Source organism: Phodopus roborovskii, unplaced genomic scaffold (assembly GCF_943737965.1).
Source record: "Phodopus roborovskii unplaced genomic scaffold, PHOROB, whole genome shotgun sequence".
Classification (NCBI taxonomy): Eukaryota; Metazoa; Chordata; class Mammalia; order Rodentia; family Cricetidae; genus Phodopus; species Phodopus roborovskii.
This window is the reverse complement of record NW_026126417.1, coordinates 2,376,327-2,397,695: the sequence shown is the minus strand read 5'-3', so window position 1 is coordinate 2,397,695 and position 21,369 is coordinate 2,376,327. Positions and strand designations below refer to the sequence as shown.

The following is a 21,369-nucleotide window of genomic DNA, read 5'->3' as shown; positions in this document are numbered from 1 at the left end:
TAGCATTTTAATGCAATGAAAGGAGGTAGGGAGACTTGTGAGAGGGCTTTCTGTGTAAAGCCAGGCATCTTTCCCAACTTTTTTGTTGTTTTCTTTCCTGGATGCATTTTGGTTCAATCAACATGACAAGTAGTCTGCTGGCTCCAGGCTCAAAGTCTAGGATGGTACAAAATATTTATTGCTAATGAATACCGTTTATTCTTAAATTGGTATATCCAATTTAAGATTGGAAAAATGGGTTACTATGTTTTACTGGCTGGGTAGCTGCCTGAAACATACCAAAAATGTCTATGATTCATTCACATTGCACTGTATTTTGGAGGCAGGGTATGTAAGCCTTTATTCTGCTGACAAACTGTTGAGGTAAAGGAAAGACATTTATATTGGCACACAACTTTTGAGATTTCAGTGATCGTTGGCTCGCTCTAGTTTAACCTAGTGAATCAGAACATGATGGTGGGGACACATGACTCAGTGGAACAGGCAGGTCAGAGCTCAAAGGCACACTCCCAGGGACCCTGGAAGGCTCTACAATCCCAGAATAGTTGTCACTAGATAGGAACCAAGCTTTCAGCAAGAGCCTGTGGGTGACATCTCACATTCAAGCTGGAGTACAAGAATCTTACCAAGACTGGTGTCAATATTAACTTACCTAAGCCTCCTGAGAGTCTGTCACTAGACACTTGACTAAAATTTGTTATTTTTAAAATAAACCATGAATCACATATAATCTATACTTGATTCTCAAAACCACACATTAAGTTCTTAGTGACCATAGAATGTTACCCAGAAACCTACTAACTTTAGTCCTTTGTATATTAAAATCCACTTCTTAAAAAACATTAGATTTTTATACTTAAAAAATGGTAATTCAAGTTACTGAACACATCATTTTTCACAAATGTACACTGTTTGATCATATAGCCCATGAAATCACTACCATTTAAAAATACAAATATGAGGCCACATTTTAAAATTTTCTCAACCAACTCCCAAATATGAAATGATCCGGCATCTTAAATGTTGAGGATTTTGTAGATTTTTTTTTTCATTCTAAAAATTGAGATAAGAGTTCCAGGTTACAGTGATACTCCACCATGCCCTGCTCAGGAACTAGACATTATCATCATGGAGGAATTCTTAGTGTAAGTTGAGAGTTTAGTTCAAAATGTTTCAAATTTTGAAGTATTTCAGCCTTCTGTTTCAGGGATGTTCAATCAGTAAAGCAAATGTAAATATTCTAAAATCTTGAGATATTTCTCTTCTCATCAATTTTAGGTATGTGATCCACAACCTATTCTAGCTGTACCTAATATGTATGTAGTTTAGGACTACAGAGTTTTAGTTTTAATGTAAACAATATACTACTTCTGGGAAAGGATAAGGAACATAGAAAATAATCTTGAAATAAAACAGAAATTTGGGGCAGAAGAGATGGTCTATGGTTAAGAGTACTTGTAGCACAGGGTTCTCTTGTAGTTTCTCAGCATAGAGAACCTGGGTTCAGCACCCAGAACCTACATAGTAGCTCACAACCACCCAGGGTATCCAACCCCCTCTTATCTCAGAGGAGAACAGGAAAACATATGTTATACTCACATGGATTTACATACATAGATGCAGCCAAAACATTCACACATATAAGTCTAAAAAATAGCCACACATCTTCAAGTAGAAGTTTCAGGTAAACTTAAGGACTTGAAGTTCCTCACATACAAAACACACACTAACAGTATGTGCAATGCTTTGCATTTAAAACATAACACTCTAAGGCAAGACATTTTCCAGAAGTTATTTTTAATGTGTATGCTAAATAAATAACATTTAAACACAGGATAAAACTATCAGATATTTACCTAATGTACAGAGGCTCATTAACAATTCAAATTCTAAAATCAACCATCTTCATAGAAAAAAATATCGATTAAAATTTTCAAGTTTAATTATTCCTCCTTAAAAATTTCATTTTCATATTGGACAAAATAGACCAAAATTACCTTCAAAATGAAGTATGGCTTAAAATTAATTACTTCAACACCATAATGTATGAATGAAGCTTAGTCATCATTGTGATTTAATCATTGTCCTTAATTCAAAATTCAAATGAAACCTTGCATATACCTTCAGGAGATACAAACCAAATTCCTCTGCTCCATGCAAGAATAAGTATTAGCATACCGCTGAGGCAAATCAACTTTTAGGATTTAGGTCAAGACAACAAACATGAGTATAATTCAGGGCATAAGATTTGCAGGGACTACCAATTCCCTTTATGTAGTAGATTATAATTTACAATGTTTCTGACTTGGAGGAATAACCAAAAAGAAACACAACTTCCTACCAAGCATGCAAAACGAAAATCATGCCCCCCCTTTAAATAATCTAGCCAACAATTTCTTTAAAATTTATAGAGTTTAGAGTTTAAATGTTTTGCCCGGCAGTGGTGGCGCCTTAATCCCTGCACTTGAGGTGTAGGCAGGTGGATCTCTGGGAGTTTGAGGCCAGCCTGGACAACAGCAAGTTCCAGGACAGGCTTCAAAGCAATACAGAGTAACCCTGTCTCAAAAAACAAAACAAACAAACAAACAACAATAACAAAAAAAGGGGGGGGGAAAGAAAAAAAGAAAAGTTTAAATGCTTTAGTAATAAAAATGAAGTAGCACTATGTGCAAGTATGAAAACCAAATCGTTCCAGCAACAAGACTGCTTGAGAGAAAACCCACTTAACAAGCATCCCTAGTTACACACAAGCATTCAATTATCCTGCAAGTCATCCCACAAATTGCTAATTTTATTTACACTGAGGAAAAACACTGCATTTGTCCGTTACAAGTCTACAGGTTTACTCGTTGGTAGTAGTTGAGTCTTTCCAATAGGATTTTTAGGAGAACCTTTGTACCAGACCCTTTCTTTATCTGATGGTTTCCTAAGAACTCTGTTTTTTATTTCATGAGAAAAGGCTGTATTATTATTTACAACAAATTTTAATCTATCATGATTAGTGAGATCATCCAAGGGAAACTTAATTTGACCATCAGATTTGCTCTCCTGTTTACAAAGTCTAGTAGTTCCAAGAGAAGCACGCACAGGATCTGGATGTCTCTTCACTTTTGAGAAAGATTTGGAAGTTAATTCAATGCTTGATTTTGAAATTGCATCACTTGACTTATGGAACATGGACTTCCGTACTTCAGTACCTAATTCAGTACATGAAACAGAGGAATCTTTTGATGTACTTTCTACACAAGAGGGAAGAGCACCATCACAGCTCACTGATTTTACCAGAGGAGAAGCTGCATCACCAAGGATTGCCAACTTCTTTTGCCTCACAGGCTGCCTGCCATACTCCAACAAAGAATTAATTCTTCTGACAGACTGACGGACAGGAGTACGTTGAAATTTCAGAGGTGACTTCACTTTTGTTCTGTTTGGTTCATTTAGAGAAAGCTTATTAAACCACTGTATGTGATCAGAAACCTTTCCATGCTCAGTCATTTGTAAACATCCAGGAACTGTATTATCGAGTTTTCCCACAAGTGACCGCTGCTTAGCAAGCCTCTGGGGCTGAGGTTTTGGAAGGACTACCACACTGCATGTACTCTGCTCTAAAGAAGAGTGAGCCTCATCTTCCCTAGGGGCTTCACATGCCATGGAGTTCGCCTCCGCAACACTCTCCTTCCCCGCTGACTGAGTATTTAGTTGGTTCCTTGGGGACTGTGGTCCCTTCATTTGCTCCTCACTAGGGAACTCTTCCTGGATTAAGTCAGCTTTTGCAACTTCTGAATGGATGTCTTCTTCACATTCTACCTTCATCCTTACTTCTCTACCAAATTCTGGACTTTGACACAATGAGAAATCTCTTCCTGGAACACAGTTCTCATCTTCTCCAGTGTAGTTGCCATCATTTTCCTTTGATTCTCTCACAGTCACATCACTGGCTTCACTTTCTTCCCCTACATTTGCTACTGATGACTGTCCATGACTTATCAGGGTATGAAGACCACTCCCTGATTCAGAAAACGCTTTCTGAATCTTCAGCAAGGTCTCAGAGGTCATGTTACTTTCATCCCCACTGAGGGAAGTCCCAAGCACATTGCTGTCAGGTTGGCTGTGGAAGGTGGATGGTCTGAGCTCACATGACACAGCCAGTGAGTTTTCAACAGTAACATCAGACTCCAAAGAAAAGTGCTTCACCTCAAGATTACTCATGACTGGAGAAGCTCCATTTGCACCCATGTCTTGAAAACTTGAATTATTGGGTTCTGTCCAAGACATCCTATAACCTGCTTCATCTAGTCCATCTGGAGTTAGTAAGTGTTCCTCAGATTTGCTCATCTTTTCTGCATCTAAAATAAACCAGTTGATGCTTTTAATACTTTATGTCTTACCTAGTTTTGAAACATTATCCAAACACACATTAAGTAAAGATACTGAGCATTATTTCCAAAGAACTGAAGTTGTTACAATTTAAAATAGACATGTCTAATGTGACATTTACAAGAATCTCCCAATTGTTGACAGAAAGCAACATTGCCAAGTCAAATATTCTCACCATTCAAATGAACTTTAAACTTCTAGAACACAAAGTAATATTTTATCTTAAACTGCTACTAAAATTTTGGGAAAAATTCTACAGTATTGTGTAAATGTACCTTTCTTTAGCAATCTTTCATCAATATCTGGGCTAAAAAGCAGACCTGTTTTTACAGATTCAATCCTATTTTTTAGATTTTGTTGATTTGCTAGTCGACGACCAACATTCTCATATCTATTGATGACAGAACATCCATTCTGTACAGAAAAGAAAATTTGAAAATGGTTTAGTTAAGCAAATCCAGTTAAAAATATTAAAACCAATTAAGTATTAAAATTAGCAACTAACTTAAAAAAAGCTTATATAAGTGAAGGATAACTTCATTAGAAACACAGAAACTCTTGCCTGTTGGTGAAATGTGTAAACATTAGGTGATATTTTGTGAAGTAAAATAAAGACAGCATAACATATTATTATAAAAGTATAAATTCTAGTATTGCTTCTGTGCTGGGGCCTGTTGACAAATGTGTTGTGTGTGTATGTGTGTGTGTGTTGGTGAGTAGGGTGGTAAAAATTCTGCCCTCACAGTATTTACATTCGAAGATGAGATTTAGATCAAAACAATACATTACATCACATCAATATAATCCAAAGTCAAAAGTGATATGGATAACAGTAAAATAGTGAGAGGACATTGCTGGTAATGATGGGAGTAATTTCACACAGGGTGATGAGAAGGTAAAGGGCAAGAGCAATAAAAACCTTTAGGACAACTGCTTTTTAGGAAGAAGTTTCCAGTGCAGCCTCTACAGCTGGAGGAGTCAGGATGAAAGCAGCAGAGTGAAGAGGCGGAAGGCCAGGAGCAGAGCTCGAGATGTGTTCTGGGCACAGATCATGTGGAACCTGCATCTTGATGTAGGAGGCTGGGGTTTCAATCAGAACACAAAGTACTATTGGAGGGTTCAGAACAGAAGAGAAATATGACTTGTTTTTTTAAAGAACTGTTTTTCAGGGGCAAATATCGCAGAAAGGGTAGAAACCTACTGTAGACTAACTGCAGTTATCCAGGAGAAAAGAAAATTTAAAGATAGCTAAGAGCAGAAATTAAGCAGGTTTCTCTAACAGACAAGATGTGGCACATGAGAATGTGGAACCAGGAACTGCTCTAGCCTGAGCGGTTGGAAGAGCAAGCTGCCTAACAGAAATGGGTGATAATAGGGAGAGGACTTGGTTGTAGGGACAGCAGAGCAAAGACGAGCGTGTAGGATAGTTTCGCCTAAACAGACTTCCAAGGATCAGAGTTCCATGCCACAATTCATGTTTAAGCACGATAAAAGACACTTCCCAAATCCAAACCAAACCAAACAACAAAAACCCTGCAAGGAAAGAGATATATTCAGTTTGTTTAGGAGAGTACTGTGACCCAGAGAACTTAATGTGGATGTCTTATACAAACAGTATTGGATATTGTTAGAAAGGAATTTGAAAAGTAATAGGAAGTAAGCAAAAGGGATCTAGAGCCAAATGCTGCCTACAGGCCCATAGGAGAGAAGAGTAAGGCCTATTGGCAATTCCTGACTGCTTGATTGACAATACTGAATTCACAGGCAACCCTGTTTTATTGTGTTTTGGTTTTTCAAGAGGGGGTTTTTGTGTAGCTTTGGAGCCTGGCCTGGGACTCACTTTGTAGACCAGGCTGTCCTCAAACCCACAGAGATCCACCTCCTCTGCCTCCTAAGTGCAGGGATTAAAGTTGAGTGCCACCACCACCAGGCTTGTTTTTTGGAGATAGTCTCACTATGCATTGCTGACTGTCTCAGAATTCACTCTGTAGACCAGGCTGGCCATGAACTTGCAGAGATCCACCACCTGCCTCTGCCTGCTAAGTTCTGAGATTAGAGTGCAACCCACACTTTGATGAAAGCAGCTTTAGTGGAGCTCTGAGATTAAAATGGTGATAAAATCGAGTAGTAGTGCTTAGTTCACTATTTTGGAAGGAAGGCAAATGTGAGAGGGTGTTCCACTATGATGTTCTTAATTGTGCACTTGAATAAGAAACACCTATAACATTAGATAGGCACACGTCTAGGGGATCTGTGATGGTGTTCCCAGAGATTATTAGAAGAGGGCTCTGGTCCAGTGAATGAATGCATCCGTTAATGATTCATAATCATTATTGGATGAAGTGAAAAATGGGAGCTGGTGGGAGTGATATGTGCTTAGATCTGGGTCGTTCCCTGGCCCCTTTCTGCATTCTTTTGTCTCTCTCTACATGCCACATTCTCCCCACCAGGATGAACTGAAACTTCAAAAACACTGACCAAAAGAACTTCTCCATTGTGCAGTTTGTTGGGTATTCTGTCACAAGAACAAGAAACTTACTGAATCTCTGTTTTTCCCCAGACTAAACTTCAGACGAAGAGATCTTCGGACCTTTCCTTTATGACTGAGTTTAGGGGAGAAGCAGCCTGCTTTCCCTGATTCTACCCTGAAGAAAGCAATGTAAAATGTCAGTTTCTGCCATAGACATTGGAGATTCTCGTAAGATGAAAGTCTGACTAAGTCCAAAAATCATATTGTTAATAACTAAATAAAAATTTAAAAGTGACTTAAACTTTAACATACTTTATATATATGCCTTTCTGCATATGAAAATGACTTATCATCCTTAGTCACTTATAAACCAGTCAGTAGAACATATTATTTGCAAAGCTAACAAATTTAAAATTACATAATCAACTTAGACAAGGATTTTTATCAAGGACAGTGAATTCAATTTAATTCTTTTTTTTTTCTTCTTTCTGATGACATATGAATGGCCTATAGTTAATAAGAACATAAAGACTGTGGGACTTAAAAAATATGATTAAACTGTAATTTTTGGTGAAATGACAGCACACATACACACCATTGGTCAACCAATGAAAAGACAATGTCTAGGGCAGATTACCTATAAACTTTTTTGTTTGCAATCCTTTTACTTCGCCTTAGGTCTGTACTGATCAAGTGGTCTCCACTCATGATGATAGGCGAGAATGAATTCTGAGATGACCCTTCTGGGCTTGTATCAAAGTGAACTAGAAAAAAAAGGACATGTAGTATGTCACACATTTACTTTTTTTTCAAAGTATAAAACTGCAGCAAGTAGATTTAAGTCTAATTTCTATTACCCAAGCTGCAATAAGAGACAGCATTTCTGGTTAGAGGCTTCAGTTATCAGTAACTGACTAAAAAGAAAACTATTAATCTCCCATTTAACAGTTTAGATTATTAATCTTATATTAGTCCCGCTTTAAACACTTATGAAGAGTAAGCTGTGGATACAGAGTAGAATTTACCTATCATTTACTAAATAGTTTCAGATTCTGGAAATATGGTTTCTTGAAGAACATAAATATTACTGCCAGGGATTATCAGAAATGGGAAGGGATATATAAGAATAGAAATTACATAATAAAACGCATTATGCATATATATGCTAATAAAAAATCTTTAAAAACTACTGACAAATGTTGAATGTAAGCATTCAGAATACAATTGATAGCCAAACACCTACAAGTATAATTTGCCAATAATTTTTGTCAAACAAACTAATAATCTAAAGCTCTGCCCAGCCCATTCATGCCTGCCAGGTTCTAGCCAAGTAATCCAAAGTTCAATTTCATTATTCAACCTTACCTATATCATACAAACTGTTATACAAAAAATACAGAGGTATATATACACGTGACTCATGTCCTGTGTAGGAAACTTCCAACAAACACAAATTATTAATTCATCATTGATAAAAAAAATCTACAAAGTGTCCAAAGAGGCATTCGTGAGTTTGTTTAGTCACAAAAATAATGCATTAGACTAAGAACATTTTAGAAGTCAATATAACACATCCAATGTGACTTAGTCATCTTGGAAATGTATGTAGTTACAAGCAACAGTCAGAATAGGCGGAATAATGTAAATTAATCACACACAAAATTGCAAATAGTAGCACATGAACTGTAGATTAATGTCTTTAGGTGCTGAGGAAAAAAGAGGGTCTTTTTAAAACTCAAATGAAGAAACCAACCTGTTTTCATACTTAAGAGATATATTTTCTTGATTACTGATTAAGTAAGCAGGCCAAAGAAAGATGAGCTAATAGCAATAGAATTACTGCTGAATGTTTCCTAAAGAAAATTCACTGGTGATGCAAACTCAAACTCAGTTCAAATTAACACAAGAATATTTCCACTTTGGGAAGCAGCTAACAGAAAGACTACAATTCCCAGTGGCCACTGGGAAGTTTTACACTCTGGATAGGATTTTAAATCACACCATATGAAGTTTCTTTAAGTGTTTTAGTCCCCGTGCCAGGCAGTGGTGGTTCACGCCTTTAATCCCAGCACTCAGGCAGGCAGACCTATGTTAGTTTGTGGCCAGCATGGTCTACAGAGTGAGTGCCAGGACAGGCTCCAAAGCTACATAGAGAAACCCTGTCTTGAAAAACAAGAGTTTAAGTCTCCAACCTCTGGACACTGAAGGCAAACACAGATGTAGTCATCAGCCTTCCTGCTGTTCAACTGTAATAAGCCCTGCAGAACCTGTGAGGAAGGGGTTTCCTTCTGGAAAAAAACCACAACTTGCTATTCTGTTCAATTTAAGCAAAGTATGAACCCTCAGTAGAACAAAACCAAAAAAAAATTGGGGAAGAACTTGTAAATCAGTTCTTGAGCTCAAAATGAAACACTCAACAGTGCCTGAAACAAACAATTATTAAAATCTAAAGGACTAAGATTTTGATTAAATGTGACAAATTTGAGATAGGGGACTCCCTAGATTTTGGGTTTCATCCCTAGGTTTTGTTTCATTTCACTTGTGGTTGATGATAAAGTTAACATAAGCCAACTTATATTGAGTGTGCTATAACAATAAAATAAATCTAAGGTATATTCAATAGCTAATAGGATTTTGAATGTTACTAAAATTAATCAAGTACAAATATCTAAAACTATATGCTGGTTGCCTTGCTCCGAGTTTTAAGGCTTTTGTAAACCTACTTGGAGAAACTTTTGACCTTAGCTCATCTGCAGATAACAATAGAACCCCACATATGGATCCAGAGGAAACAGGACCCAGGAAGTTCAGTCACATAAACCCTGAGTACCCATGCCATCGGCAGGAGCCCAAGGAGCCCAAATGCTTGGTTGGTTATTCACTGTAACTTTACTCGACTTACCCATAAAACAAACATTTTATTTTTATTAAATTAGTATTTAAGAGTAGATCTTATAAAATACAGAAACATGGAAAGATGTAATTTCTGGCTCTTCTGGGTCATGTTAATCTAAGTAGTTAATTTGTTGAGATCAGGCCCTCGTGTTAGTGTTTACAACCCAATGAAAAGAGTCTCTTTGCTACCTGATACTGGTGTAGAATTGCTGCTGAAGAGATGACTTGGCAACAGCTCAAAGTTCAAGTTGTGTTTGATGGACTTCCTTTTCTTACTTGAGAAGGCATGAGAAGACTCTCCTGGCAGTTTACGCTTAACACTTGGTGTGAGACTCAATGGTGATACAGAAGCCTGGGCTGAAAACCACATAGAAACAACTTGCTTCTCCACACAGATGGAAACACACAAAAGCTTTAATTTCTTATAAGCACTTTTACTTAGAGGTTGACAAACAAATGTGAGAGATACATTTCCATGACCCAATACTACTTAATTAACATTCTGAAATTATTTAAAATAAAAATAGCAAAGTTACAAAGAGGCAAGACTCTTTTTTTTTTTTTTTCTTTATTGTTTGAGATGGGGCTTCCTTGCTATGTAGCCCAGACAGGACTTAAACATAAGATTCTTCTGCCTTATTCTCCCAAATACTGGGGTAAAGGACAGAAGCAACCATACTGAGCCTGGCAAGGCTCTTAAAAAGCAGAAGTAATTAAACTAAATAGAAAAATGGACATATATAATACAGATGAAAGAATATCAATACAGGGAAGAAAACTACAACTACATTCAAGATATATAGATAAAATTAACTCAGCATTTGCTTCTCTTAAGTGAATGTTAACCAATTCACTTCAATGAAAAGTAAAACAATCATGTTGTCTGTATTGACCAAATGCATTTACCAGCAAGCAAACCAGTATAAACATTAGAGTATAGAATGTGTAACTTATTCTGACACAAAGTGAGGTCGAACCACTAAATTATAACGCTCTAAATTATAAGCAAATGAAAACCATGATTAGGATTATTTTAAAAATGACAACAGATAAATTCTAACCTTATGATTTTGTGTTCATCACACTCAATGAAACTAATAATATAACACAGTATACACAGTATAATACTAATTTAAGGAAATTAGCACTGAGATTTAACTATTAAATTAGGCAGTTATTGTAATTGTTTTTACACAGCACTAAATATATTTTCATTTAAATGTGTGTGTGTGTGTGTATATATATATATATACATATATATACCTACCAGTTCTATCTTGTTGAGGTGTGATAGAGGGTGTTCTGCTAGATTTAAATTTATTCAGGGCTCCATTAACAAAATCTGAAATGCAAAACATAAGCAATTAAAATGTAATATAATCTACCTTGTACCAATAGTAAAGATGACCCATGTCTAAGAAACATTTACATTTGTGCCTGTCCTGGAACTAGCTCTGCAGACCAGGCTGGCCCTGAACTCAGAGATCGGCCTGCCTCTGCCTCCCAAGTGCTGGGATTAAAGGCGTGTACCACCGACGCCCAGCCCTGGCAGGAAGATTTATAGATAACTAAATTGTGTTCTAGAAGCTAGAAGAGGAAAGAAAGCTGTCTGCCCAACTGACACTTGTAGATTGGCCTTTAGAACTGTGATTTCTAAGCCATTCAGTTTGTGTACTTTGAAATTGTGTCCTGCTGCAACATAGCAGTCCTATGAAACTAACAGAGAAGTAATAAAAGGAACCTACAAAAGTACCAAAGAAAGAAGAAAGCAATAACAGAGCCAAACGATTCCAAAAGGAATGATATTCAAACATTAAGAAATCAGGTGAGGAAATGGCTCATTGGAAAAAGTACATGCTATGCAATTGTGAGGATCTAAGTTCAAATCCCCAGCACCCCTGTTAAAGCTGGGTATGGCCGTAGGAAATATCTATTTTATCAGTATTCCTTTGGGGAGACTGGAAGGCAGAGACAGCAGAATTCCCTGAAGCTCATGGGACAGCTAGCCTGGAGAGCACAGCAGTCAACAGGAGAGCCCATCTGAAAACAGGTAGAAAGCAGGAGTGCCTTCCATGGTTGTTCTGATTTCCCCACAACTACTCATTCACATGAACATGCATGTGTGTACAACACACTGGGGGGAGTCTCCCAAGAAAGACGATGGCCTCACTCTTCCTGATTGAGGAGACAGGAGCTACTATTACCACAGTACAACTTTTGTTTGTTTAGAATCTCCTTTAGTAGAATTTCCTTTACTACTGACTTCACACTCCTCATTCACACAACTAAGGTTTTCAAAGATCGGGTTCCTGTATTGTTGCCGTATCTCTTACCATTCTCTACCTCCAGGTGTCAGTTCTACAAATTAAATTTAGAACATACTTCAATCATGTCATAGTTCAAATTATAACCATTCAACATTTAGTCAACACTCAGGTACCAGTTTGCCTTTGGCCTAGCCTCTAGTTTCACATTATACCATTAAATGCACACAGAGGAACAACACTCAAAGCACGCTGATTTGTTCCCAAGATAGTCTATTCTACATTTCTCAACAGAATGTAAGTTTTCTGCTCTTTTACTCAGTTTCTCTGTATTCTACTCATCCTTTAAGAAGATCCTTGTTGAGGGCTGAGGATGTAGTTCAGAAGCTTAGAACTTGCGTAGCCTATATGAGGCCCTAGTTTCAATTCCCAGCACAATAAATAAATAAATAAGGCTTAGTTTGACCTTCTCTTGGACAAGTCCTTGGTGATTACAGTCCACGAATCATTTGCTAAAGATTTAGTGCATAATATCAGATTGTATCATCACTTGAACTTCTAATATGCCTGTGTTTTATTTCTCCAACTAGGCATCCAAAAGACACACAACATAACTAATGCTGATGTTTGCATTTTAAATGCAGTCCCAGTACCATCGTAAAATGAGAGCATCAATTACCTCCAACACTTTGTCTTCTTTTTCTCTTACATTCACCCGGAGTTTCATATTCTCCTTCTTCAAAGCCTTCCAGGGATGGAGTAGTACAGAGACCATCAATACCTAACATGGCCGGTATCTTTTCAAGGATAAAATCTGGCACACGCCCTAAATCAAAATGTTTATAAGACAATTATTCCTTCCTCATCCTAAACTATAGGTAATAATATAGTCCCTTTCTAATGGCTGTCTTCAGGTGGAAGCCAGGAGCTCCCTCATTTAAATAAATCCTACTATTTGACAACGCAATTAGCCCTTACCAATATCCGATGCACAATCAATAAGAGTCTGTACTACAGCTGCCTGCAATCGCAGCTTTTTCTCTGTGTTAGCAGACATCTTCTCATGGCCTTCATTTGTCTGAAGAAGATTCGGTGCAAATATTACTGCAAGATTGCTGCTATCCATTTTATTCTCACTCGCCCTGATGACAAAAAGGCTTTATTAAATGGTGAAAAGGGTAGAACTATAGGAAGTTAAAATAACACATTGAGCACATTTACTGTACCTGTCACCTACAAGTAAAACAGCCCTCACCCACCTATCCACCCACACAAGTGGCCCCAAGAAGCAAGGGACAAAGGAAAGAGAAAAGGAACACTAAGGGTTGGCTTAAACATTGTCTACAAAAGAACATGAAAACCCAAAATATATGGTTTTATAGATTTAAATATAAACCATATTAATTAGTTCAAACTTTGTTCTTTTATAGATTGTTTATCTGCTTTTTAGAGTCACACATAGAAAATGAGGCATTAGAAGGCAGCATCAAGTATAAACAAAACAGGTAGATACACTGACAGTAGGAAGAGGAAAATTAAGAAACAAAAGACAAATTGTTTAAGAAACAAAACCAGAATCCATCCAGTGGAAAAAGAATTTTGTAAATACCAATAAACCCTTAAGGCATCCCTCATCAAGACTGTAATGACAACAAAGTATTTAATCTTAAAGTACACAGCGTATATTTCCTATAGTAAAGACTGATTAAAAAATTTTTTTCATTCCAAATTAAATTTATAAACTACTAGGAACAACTTTAGGTAGCCAAGAAATTAAACTCATTCTGGAGGCTTTTAATTACCCCTTACCTAAGAGAAACATTCTTGAGAAAATTAAAGAAGTATCTTAACACATCAACTGTAGGGTCTGCCACCAGACAGGACAGCAACAATGTAGCTTTATTCTTCTCCTCTGCCCCTAACTGTTGTGCTTTGAACAGTGCTTCATGCAGATCAGCTGGGAGGACAGGTTCTGGTAGCTCCCTGAAGAACTGCTTAAGCAGACCTGCGACATCACACGGAAGTGCAGAAGACAGGCAGGCTTCACCATGGTCCAGCTTACTCTGAAAAGACACAGGAATATTGGGCACGTAACAGTATATTAAATACAGTAATAGTCATCATATCTAATTAAAAAGGGTTCTCCTAACCCTTGTATAAAATACTAGTCCCTTCTAAAAGCCTTAAAAAAAAAAAAAAAAAAAGCTGGGTTTTCTTTTCACTTAGTATAAGAATGAAGAGCACAAATTTGAAAGCATGCTGTATTTTTAAAGCAGTATATAAATGACCTACAATGGCTTTTAGAAAAAAATTTCAACTGTAAAAATCAAATCAAAGACGGCAGTAGAAAAAAGTATAGTTCAAAACTGCATGCTTACCTTTAGTGCTTTTAGACGAGTAACAGATCCCGACTTCCTAAAAAGCCCTTCTGTATGAATATGCTCTTCCAAAGATGTGCATGCATCAACAAGAAAGCTAAAAGAGAAATCATGTTCTTTCAAGGGTCCAGACACCCACCTCAATAACCTCATTCATTCTACTGCTAATACATAAGCAGGCCAGGCACTATGCCTTTCCAGCTCCAATTCCACTTGATCCCTGCAACAAAATATTCACTTGTTCTCCTTGCTTCCTAACTTTTTCCTCTGAGGTCTATAGCTTTATTCATGGTAATGTCAATGTGTGCCACATCTAGCAAGGCTCCAGGGAAAGAACTAACAAAGGGTGGCAATAAATAAATAAATAAATGAAGAAAAGACAGACCTAAAGAGCTGGGGTCAGGTGGACTAGCCCCCTCAAGCTCAGTGTTTATCATACAGACTTGAACAGGGAGGTGAGGTTACTGCAGCCTGCTGAATAAGCAGGCATGGTTATGACATAGAAAAACAAATAGGTGGGATTTGCAGTATACAGCTGGATCAAGGAGGCAAGTTTAGCTATTGTCCATAGAACAGTTTTTGAAGAACATCAGTTTTCATTCTGGGTGGTGTAGGGCTATGGTGGACATTTTCTGTCAGTACCTGCCCTCAGTCCTCCCCACACACATACATCCCCCTTTCCCTTCCTCCATGGGGTCCGACTTGATATGACTGTGCCCACATGAATAGCACACACTCATTAGGACTTCACACACTTCAGGCTTTCTCTGTTCAACACAAATGTGTAGACACTATCAAGTCTACATTCTTTTCTGCTTCTCTTCATAACACAAGACTAGCTTTGTTTATCACATCCCCATCTCAACCTACCCCTTGATTGAACACATTCACCCTCACTACTCCTGTGGAACAGCTTCCACCAAGGACACCAATGCCCAAAGCAATTGTCAATTCATTGTCTCCTCATATTGCTTAACTTATCCACATGTGACACACCTGACTGTTTCCCTGCTCCAAAATGTCCTTCTCACCATTCCTCTGTTTTTTTGGTTTTTTGTTTTTTTTTTTTTTTTGCTACCTCCCTAAACTGTTCTTTTCTCAAGCCCCTTTTATGTCCTCCTCTACTTAATGTCTACATATGGAATGACCTAGGCTTGCTCCAAAGCCTTTTCTGAAGACAAAGTTTCTTGTAGCCTAGACTGGCCTCACACTTGCTGTGTAGCCAGGGTGATGTCCCACTTCCCTTCTCCATCTGCTAAGTGTTGGGATTACAAGTATTCACCACCATGCCTACCTGGCCAAAGGCTTCTCTATCCATAGGCTCTCCATGAGTGGTGACCTGTTATAGCATGCACAGCTTTACATAGCTATCATCCTACATTTCCCCCCAAACAACATCAAGTTTTTCTCATTCTAACATTTTTCCTTAGAAAAGTAGAATCCTTCTCTGTCCTTATAATCATTTTCATGTTAAGGGGTGAAAGTTCAACTTAACCTATGAACTGATCTCAACCAACGTTAATGTTAGATTTAACAGCTGGCATCAAGAATTGTGAAAGTTATGCCAGCTACAAGCAATGAGAGTTGTACTGACACCCGGTTCCTGGATGTCAGCCCTAAAAGAGGGTAAATGAAAGCTGTTTTTGTTTACTTACAGGCAGTCCAGAGATTACAACCTTTTGGCCATTACTCCTTGATCTAAGACTCTGAAACTGTTCTAACAGCAAGTGTAACATATGTATGTATGAGTGAGTGCGCCACAGCACCATGTTGGGGGCCAGAGAAGAATTCTGTGAAGCTGGGTTCTCTCCCTTCACCTTTATACATGGGTTCAGTACCAGGCTTATGCTGGAAGCATCTTTAGCCACTAATTCATCTTCAGCCCCATGGTTTTACAATAGGTAATGTTCAGATACAAAATAATGTGGTTTTAAGCACATATATGCATCAATCAACTATTTTTTTTTTAAACCTTTGAAACTATTTTTAAAACTGGTTTGAAATATTCTCTTCATTTTGAAGACTGCTTACCTTGGGATATGTCCATATTCTGGGACAACTGAATGAGGCAGCAAATTAAAAGGAACTCCAAATACCTTACCCTAAAATGACAAACTCAGTTACTCAACACAGTATTAGACATAAAATAAAATATTTAACATCAGGCAAATAAGGATTTTAGGAATGAAAACATTATTAGAAATAATTTCAAGCTATCAATCAACACAAGACAATTATTTGAAGTGTATTTACTAGCAAGTATCTCCTGTAGGAGATATGAGGGTAGATGTTTTGAGCACAAAGACATCAAGATAAAATCTTGTTCATTCAGCCAGTCTTTGACTTCATTATGGGAAACTGATACAATGAGTGCTTAATTCTTAAACCAAATTTAGTCCAAATACTAATACCTCCCTATGCCAAGCATTTCTTCAGTGACCTAATTTATACTTGTCTCTAGTCTTACAAATTCACACAAAAGACTAAATAAGTTGGTAAGTAAAACAATAACTCCTGAATTCATGTCACATTTGAATACTTCCTAAAACACATCAAATGTGGGTATTTTTAACCTTACAACTCTTCCACATAGTACATCAGCATGTTCTTCACCTGTGTCCTGAAGTACACCAGGCCAAGACTGCAGGCATTTAAGATAATTTTCATTTAGCTACCTTGAGACTCACTCTGAAGAATATATATATATTCAGTTTAGAACACCAAGGATCCCAAAAATACACTTGTGTTTGGATGTTTTTTCCAGTACCGTCCTACTTCTTCCTATATAATTACTAGCTTCCTAAAAACGTGTCACCGAGTATGAAGACTGTGTGGCTTTCCACTGGATTGAAAGTCAAGCGGTATAGACCTGCATACTCAAAAGTAAGTCAGTGTACCCTAATTTCTCTCATGCTGATTTAGTTCAGATGAACCTGCCCTCCATAACTGCTCTCCAAGTACTTCTGATTGAGACCATCAGGCAAATGATTCAACATAGCAATGAAATTTTACCAATGCTGTTTCTAACACTTGGCTTGTTCTGACAAATACTCCAAGCAATAAAAGGCCACCCAGTCAAAAACAATTAGAAATTAGCTTCCCACTGGCAAGACTGCCACTTTTCAAACCCTGGCTTTCTTAATTTTTAGCTGTGCGACTTTAATGGAATCATTATAACATTCTGTTTCTCATGTCTGAACCTGAATCTTATGTCATTATATTATAGAAAAAATTGTATATCATTAGAATGTTACTAGCATTCACCACTGAATTTATACCACAAAACCGTTAATTAGAACATGGGTAATTGTCATAGTTGAGTAGATGGCAAGTGACAGGTACTGTGCTAGACCTACTTAGAGAATTTACCAGGAATTACCACTTTACAGCATAAGGAACTGAACTCACTGAGAACTACACAAACAGTCCACATTCATAGTTAACTGTAAAACTTGGGCCTGTCTCTAAACGTGTCAGGATTTGTTAGGTAAGATATGAAAGATAAAAAGCAAATACCTATACTAAAGGTTGTGGGAAGACAGTTTTCCCAACCCAAGTAACCACAGTAATTTTTAGCCATAAAGAAACACGTTAAATGGGTATGGTGACATATCTCTTTAGTTCCAGCACTAGGGAGGTAGAGGTAACAGGATCAGCTCAAGGCAGCCTTAGCTAGTATGTTCAAGTTCAGTCTGGGCTATATTATACTCCTCCTCAAACAACACAATTACGCAAATTAATTTTATTAGATTTTGTCTTCAAGTACTACAAAGTACTAATAAATTACCCACATACTTTTAAAATAACTTATATTCAGTTCTTCCCAATGAAAGTCTTGATTACTCAATATAATCCCGTCCCAAATCAGCACCATTAAATTTAAAAATAAAAAAGGGAGGGGGGCAGTGAGATAGTTTGATGAGTAGAGCATTTGCTGCCAAGCCTAATAACCTGAGTTTGAGCCTCAAGGCCATATAACATAACAGAGGGAGAGAACTAATTCATTCACATTGTCCTCTGACCCTTAGATGGATGCCACTGTCATGAGTGGGCCTGTGCACACACAAAAGTAATTGGAGGAATCCCGAACCTTTAGAAATGCGAACTCAGTGACAAGTCACTAAACAAACTTTCAACTCACTATTCTCAATGTGCTTATTAAAATACCCACAAATCCCAGGTTTGTTTCAGTGTAGGACTGATGTTGGCAGCTAATGCTTACACCGCTAAAGAGACCAGGAAGTATCATATGGTCAGGCAGCAGGCCTGTTTTCTTAAGTTGCTGAATACAGAAAGGTCATATGAGGCCTATTTCTAAAGCTTAAGCTGAATTTCTCATCTACTGATACATTTTGCAATGCACTGACTGCCCAACCCAGACTGGCAGGAGGTAGTTTGCTCCCCCCCTCCACACACACACACTCTGCCTGTTTAAAACACAGTAGAATATTAGGTCAGTCGTACAGCGTTTAAATTGGAGGCCCAGGATCCTATTCCCAGCATCACAAAATAAGTCGGCATTGTAAGGAGATTGTCTCAACGTAGAGATACTACTGGCATCTCTAGCAGTGTTCTGATCCAAAATGGTGCTACATCGAGAAATAATGCAATTTCCAGTGCTGAAAGTTGCTGGGGGGGGGGAGAATCCTTTTAAACATAGACAAACGACCACACAGACTAGATTTGACACTTATGACCTCGTGTCTTTGTCATCCAGAGTAAGCCGGGTGTGCCCCTCTCCTGACACGTTTTAACTTACCTTCGTTTCCGCAGCTGCAGTTTCATGTCTCCTGCGATCACACTGCCCGCGGCCACCCTTGACCTTAATGCCGTACACAGCACGAAGCTGCTGCAGCAGGGCCAATCTGACTACCCTCTGATCCCACATCCCGACCGCGTCTCCCACTCTTCGAGGCCGACTCCGGGTCCTGACTTCCGTCTGCCACCAAGTCTTCCAATTCCCAAACACCTTTCGGCCACGCCTGGCACTCTTCCGGCCCCAGGCCCCGGCCACCTCCACGGCTTCCCTCCGATCCTCTCTCTACCCACGTACACAGACTTCCTTCTCTCCGGCCACACTTGCCTCCTCCTCTTTCACTTCCACCGACCTTCTTTCTGCGCCACTCGGCCTTGTCAGCTACTGTCGCGAGCCCCCCTCTTCCCTTTGACCAACGCCTGTCGCTCGTTTCTCCCGCTTCCGGCCCACTCCCCCGATCCTCTTCCACGCAGGGCAGCCTTGACCTCCGGCTCGGCCCTCTGAGATGGAACCGCAGCCTTAACCTCGTCCCTCCAGCCGGGCCAGCCGGCTGCTCAGGGATGCCCCAGTCCCGGTGCCCGCCCGGGCTGGTCCCCCGTCACCCCGTGTCACACGCTGCGTCTGCCCTGGCCCATCAGCCCGCGTGCGGCCCCCGCCTGCGACAGCTTAGCGGCCCGGCTCATGCCGCCGCCCGCACACATCAGAGCCGCCGCGGCCGCACCTTCAGTCCCAGCCGGGCTCAAACGCCAGCGCCAAACAGCGCTCCGCACCTGATTGGCCCGCTCCTGTTTTCAAAATGAGGACCTCCTCGGGGCGGCTAGGAGCTGCCTGACTGGAAAGGTTCCGGCGAAGCCGAGAGCACAGCGTGCGCGGGGTGCAGGCTTAAGAAATGTAAAAAGAGAGTGAGTTCCACATATTCTTTGACAGTATCTTTACAGGAAAAAAAATGCCTGAAGCGTGCCTGAATATATTTGTTTTGATCTTCAGAAAATATACTCCGGGGATTCGAATAGTCGCCTCTGGCCTCCCCCCCCCCCTTTCTCGGCTAAAACGGAAAGGCCTGTTGCCTAGAAACCGCCCCTACGGAAGCCGGGGTGATTCAAGTTTAGTTATAAACCTAAAACGCCAAAGACCCGGCCCCAAGGTTCTAGTTGGGAATTGGTCCTTATTTGGAAGATTGATGGTATTGTTAAACTTTTTTTTGCATAGGTAGTTAAGTACAACTACCTTGAGAGAGTAGTGGAGGAAGACGGAGTCTTCGTGAGACGGCTGCTGCAGTAGTTTCCTTCTGCGGGATTTGGTTAAAGGACTAGCAGCCTGTTATCCATTGCCGTGGCCATTACTGAAACAGCGGATGTCTGATTTACATGCAGGACATCATCCTCTCAGCTTCTGTTTACCACGCTGTCTTTTCATTTTCAAACACCAGTAATCCCACCACCGAGTTCTATTGCTGGGGAGGTAATTAATTTTAGGACAGGAAACGTGCTCTAATACATAATATATACATTTACTTACGTCCCATTCAAACTCAAAACAGCTGTTAGATTGTTACCTAATAGTGTTAGGAGCTGACTAGTTACTCAAATTAGGCAGGAAATGAATGTTTTCGAACAGTTATTTTGTTTCTCCAGTGAGTTACGATTGAGGACTTGGCAGGAACAATTTTGGAGAGTTGGTGGGAATAGTAGGATAAAAGACAAAGGCTTCCACTGGTCCTCAACCTCTCTAATGCTGTGACCCTTTAATACAGTTCCTCATGTTATGGTGACCCCCTCTAACCAGAAAATTTGTTTGTTACTACTTAATAACTTTAACTTTGTTACTGTTATGAATTGTAATATAAATATCTGATACTCAGCCCAAAGGTTGAGAAACATTGGCAAACAAAGAGCAGCATCAGTCAGTGACTACTGAGAGAGGGAATGCTGGTTCCCAACAGAGATGAGCTCTCTAATGGCTTTGCCCAATCCCATGTGGTCTGCTGGAACACATGTATGTAAGAGCAACAAAGAAATGTTCCAGAGGTATTCCATCGCCACTATCACGGCAGTGCCCTAGCAGTGGCTGAGAGCTCACATTTTGTCCCACAAACAGGAAACAGAAAGCTAACTCCAAATGGTACAAATCTTTTGAAACCTCACCCCCCCCCCCCGTCTCGAGTTTCATACTTCTGCTGTGGAATAATCCTTCTGTACACTGTGAAAATGTATTGCTCTCATTGTTAAT

At 39.1% G+C, this 21,369-nt stretch overlaps 1 protein-coding gene across 1 annotated transcript; it reads right to left on the bottom strand.

The window, feature by feature from the left end:
• Positions 1 to 1,780: 1,780 nt before the first annotated feature.
• On the bottom strand, positions 1,781 to 19,498 carry Arhgap11a (Rho GTPase activating protein 11A). Its single transcript, XM_051183778.1, has 12 exons — positions 19,144 to 19,498; positions 16,416 to 16,486; positions 14,385 to 14,481; positions 13,816 to 14,069; positions 12,985 to 13,148; positions 12,686 to 12,832; positions 11,010 to 11,084; positions 9,932 to 10,099; positions 7,485 to 7,611; positions 6,917 to 7,022; positions 4,653 to 4,791; positions 1,781 to 4,346 (listed from the first exon to the last, which is right to left on the bottom strand). The coding sequence occupies exons 1-12, from the start codon at positions 19,270 to 19,272 to the stop codon at positions 2,827 to 2,829; spliced, it is 2,997 nt and encodes a 998-aa protein (XP_051039735.1). The 5' UTR covers positions 19,273 to 19,498; the 3' UTR covers positions 1,781 to 2,826.
• Positions 19,499 to 21,369: the final 1,871 nt, after the last annotated feature.

What these genes read in the sequence shown, in the direction of transcription:
- Arhgap11a (XM_051183778.1), bottom strand. Translation starts at nt 19,272, where the DNA reads ATGTGGGATCAGAGGGTAGTCAGATTGGCCCTGCTGCAGCAGCTTCGT. An exon ending in AAGAAGACAAAGTGTTGGAG is followed by an intron (nt 11,085 to 12,685) that starts GTAATTGATGCT and finishes TTTGCATTTCAG; the next exon opens with ATTTTGTTAATGGAGCCCTG. An exon ending in ACCTCAACAAGATAGAACTG is followed by an intron (nt 10,100 to 11,009) that starts GTAGGTATATAT and finishes TGTGGTTTTCAG; the next exon opens with CCCAGGCTTCTGTATCACCA.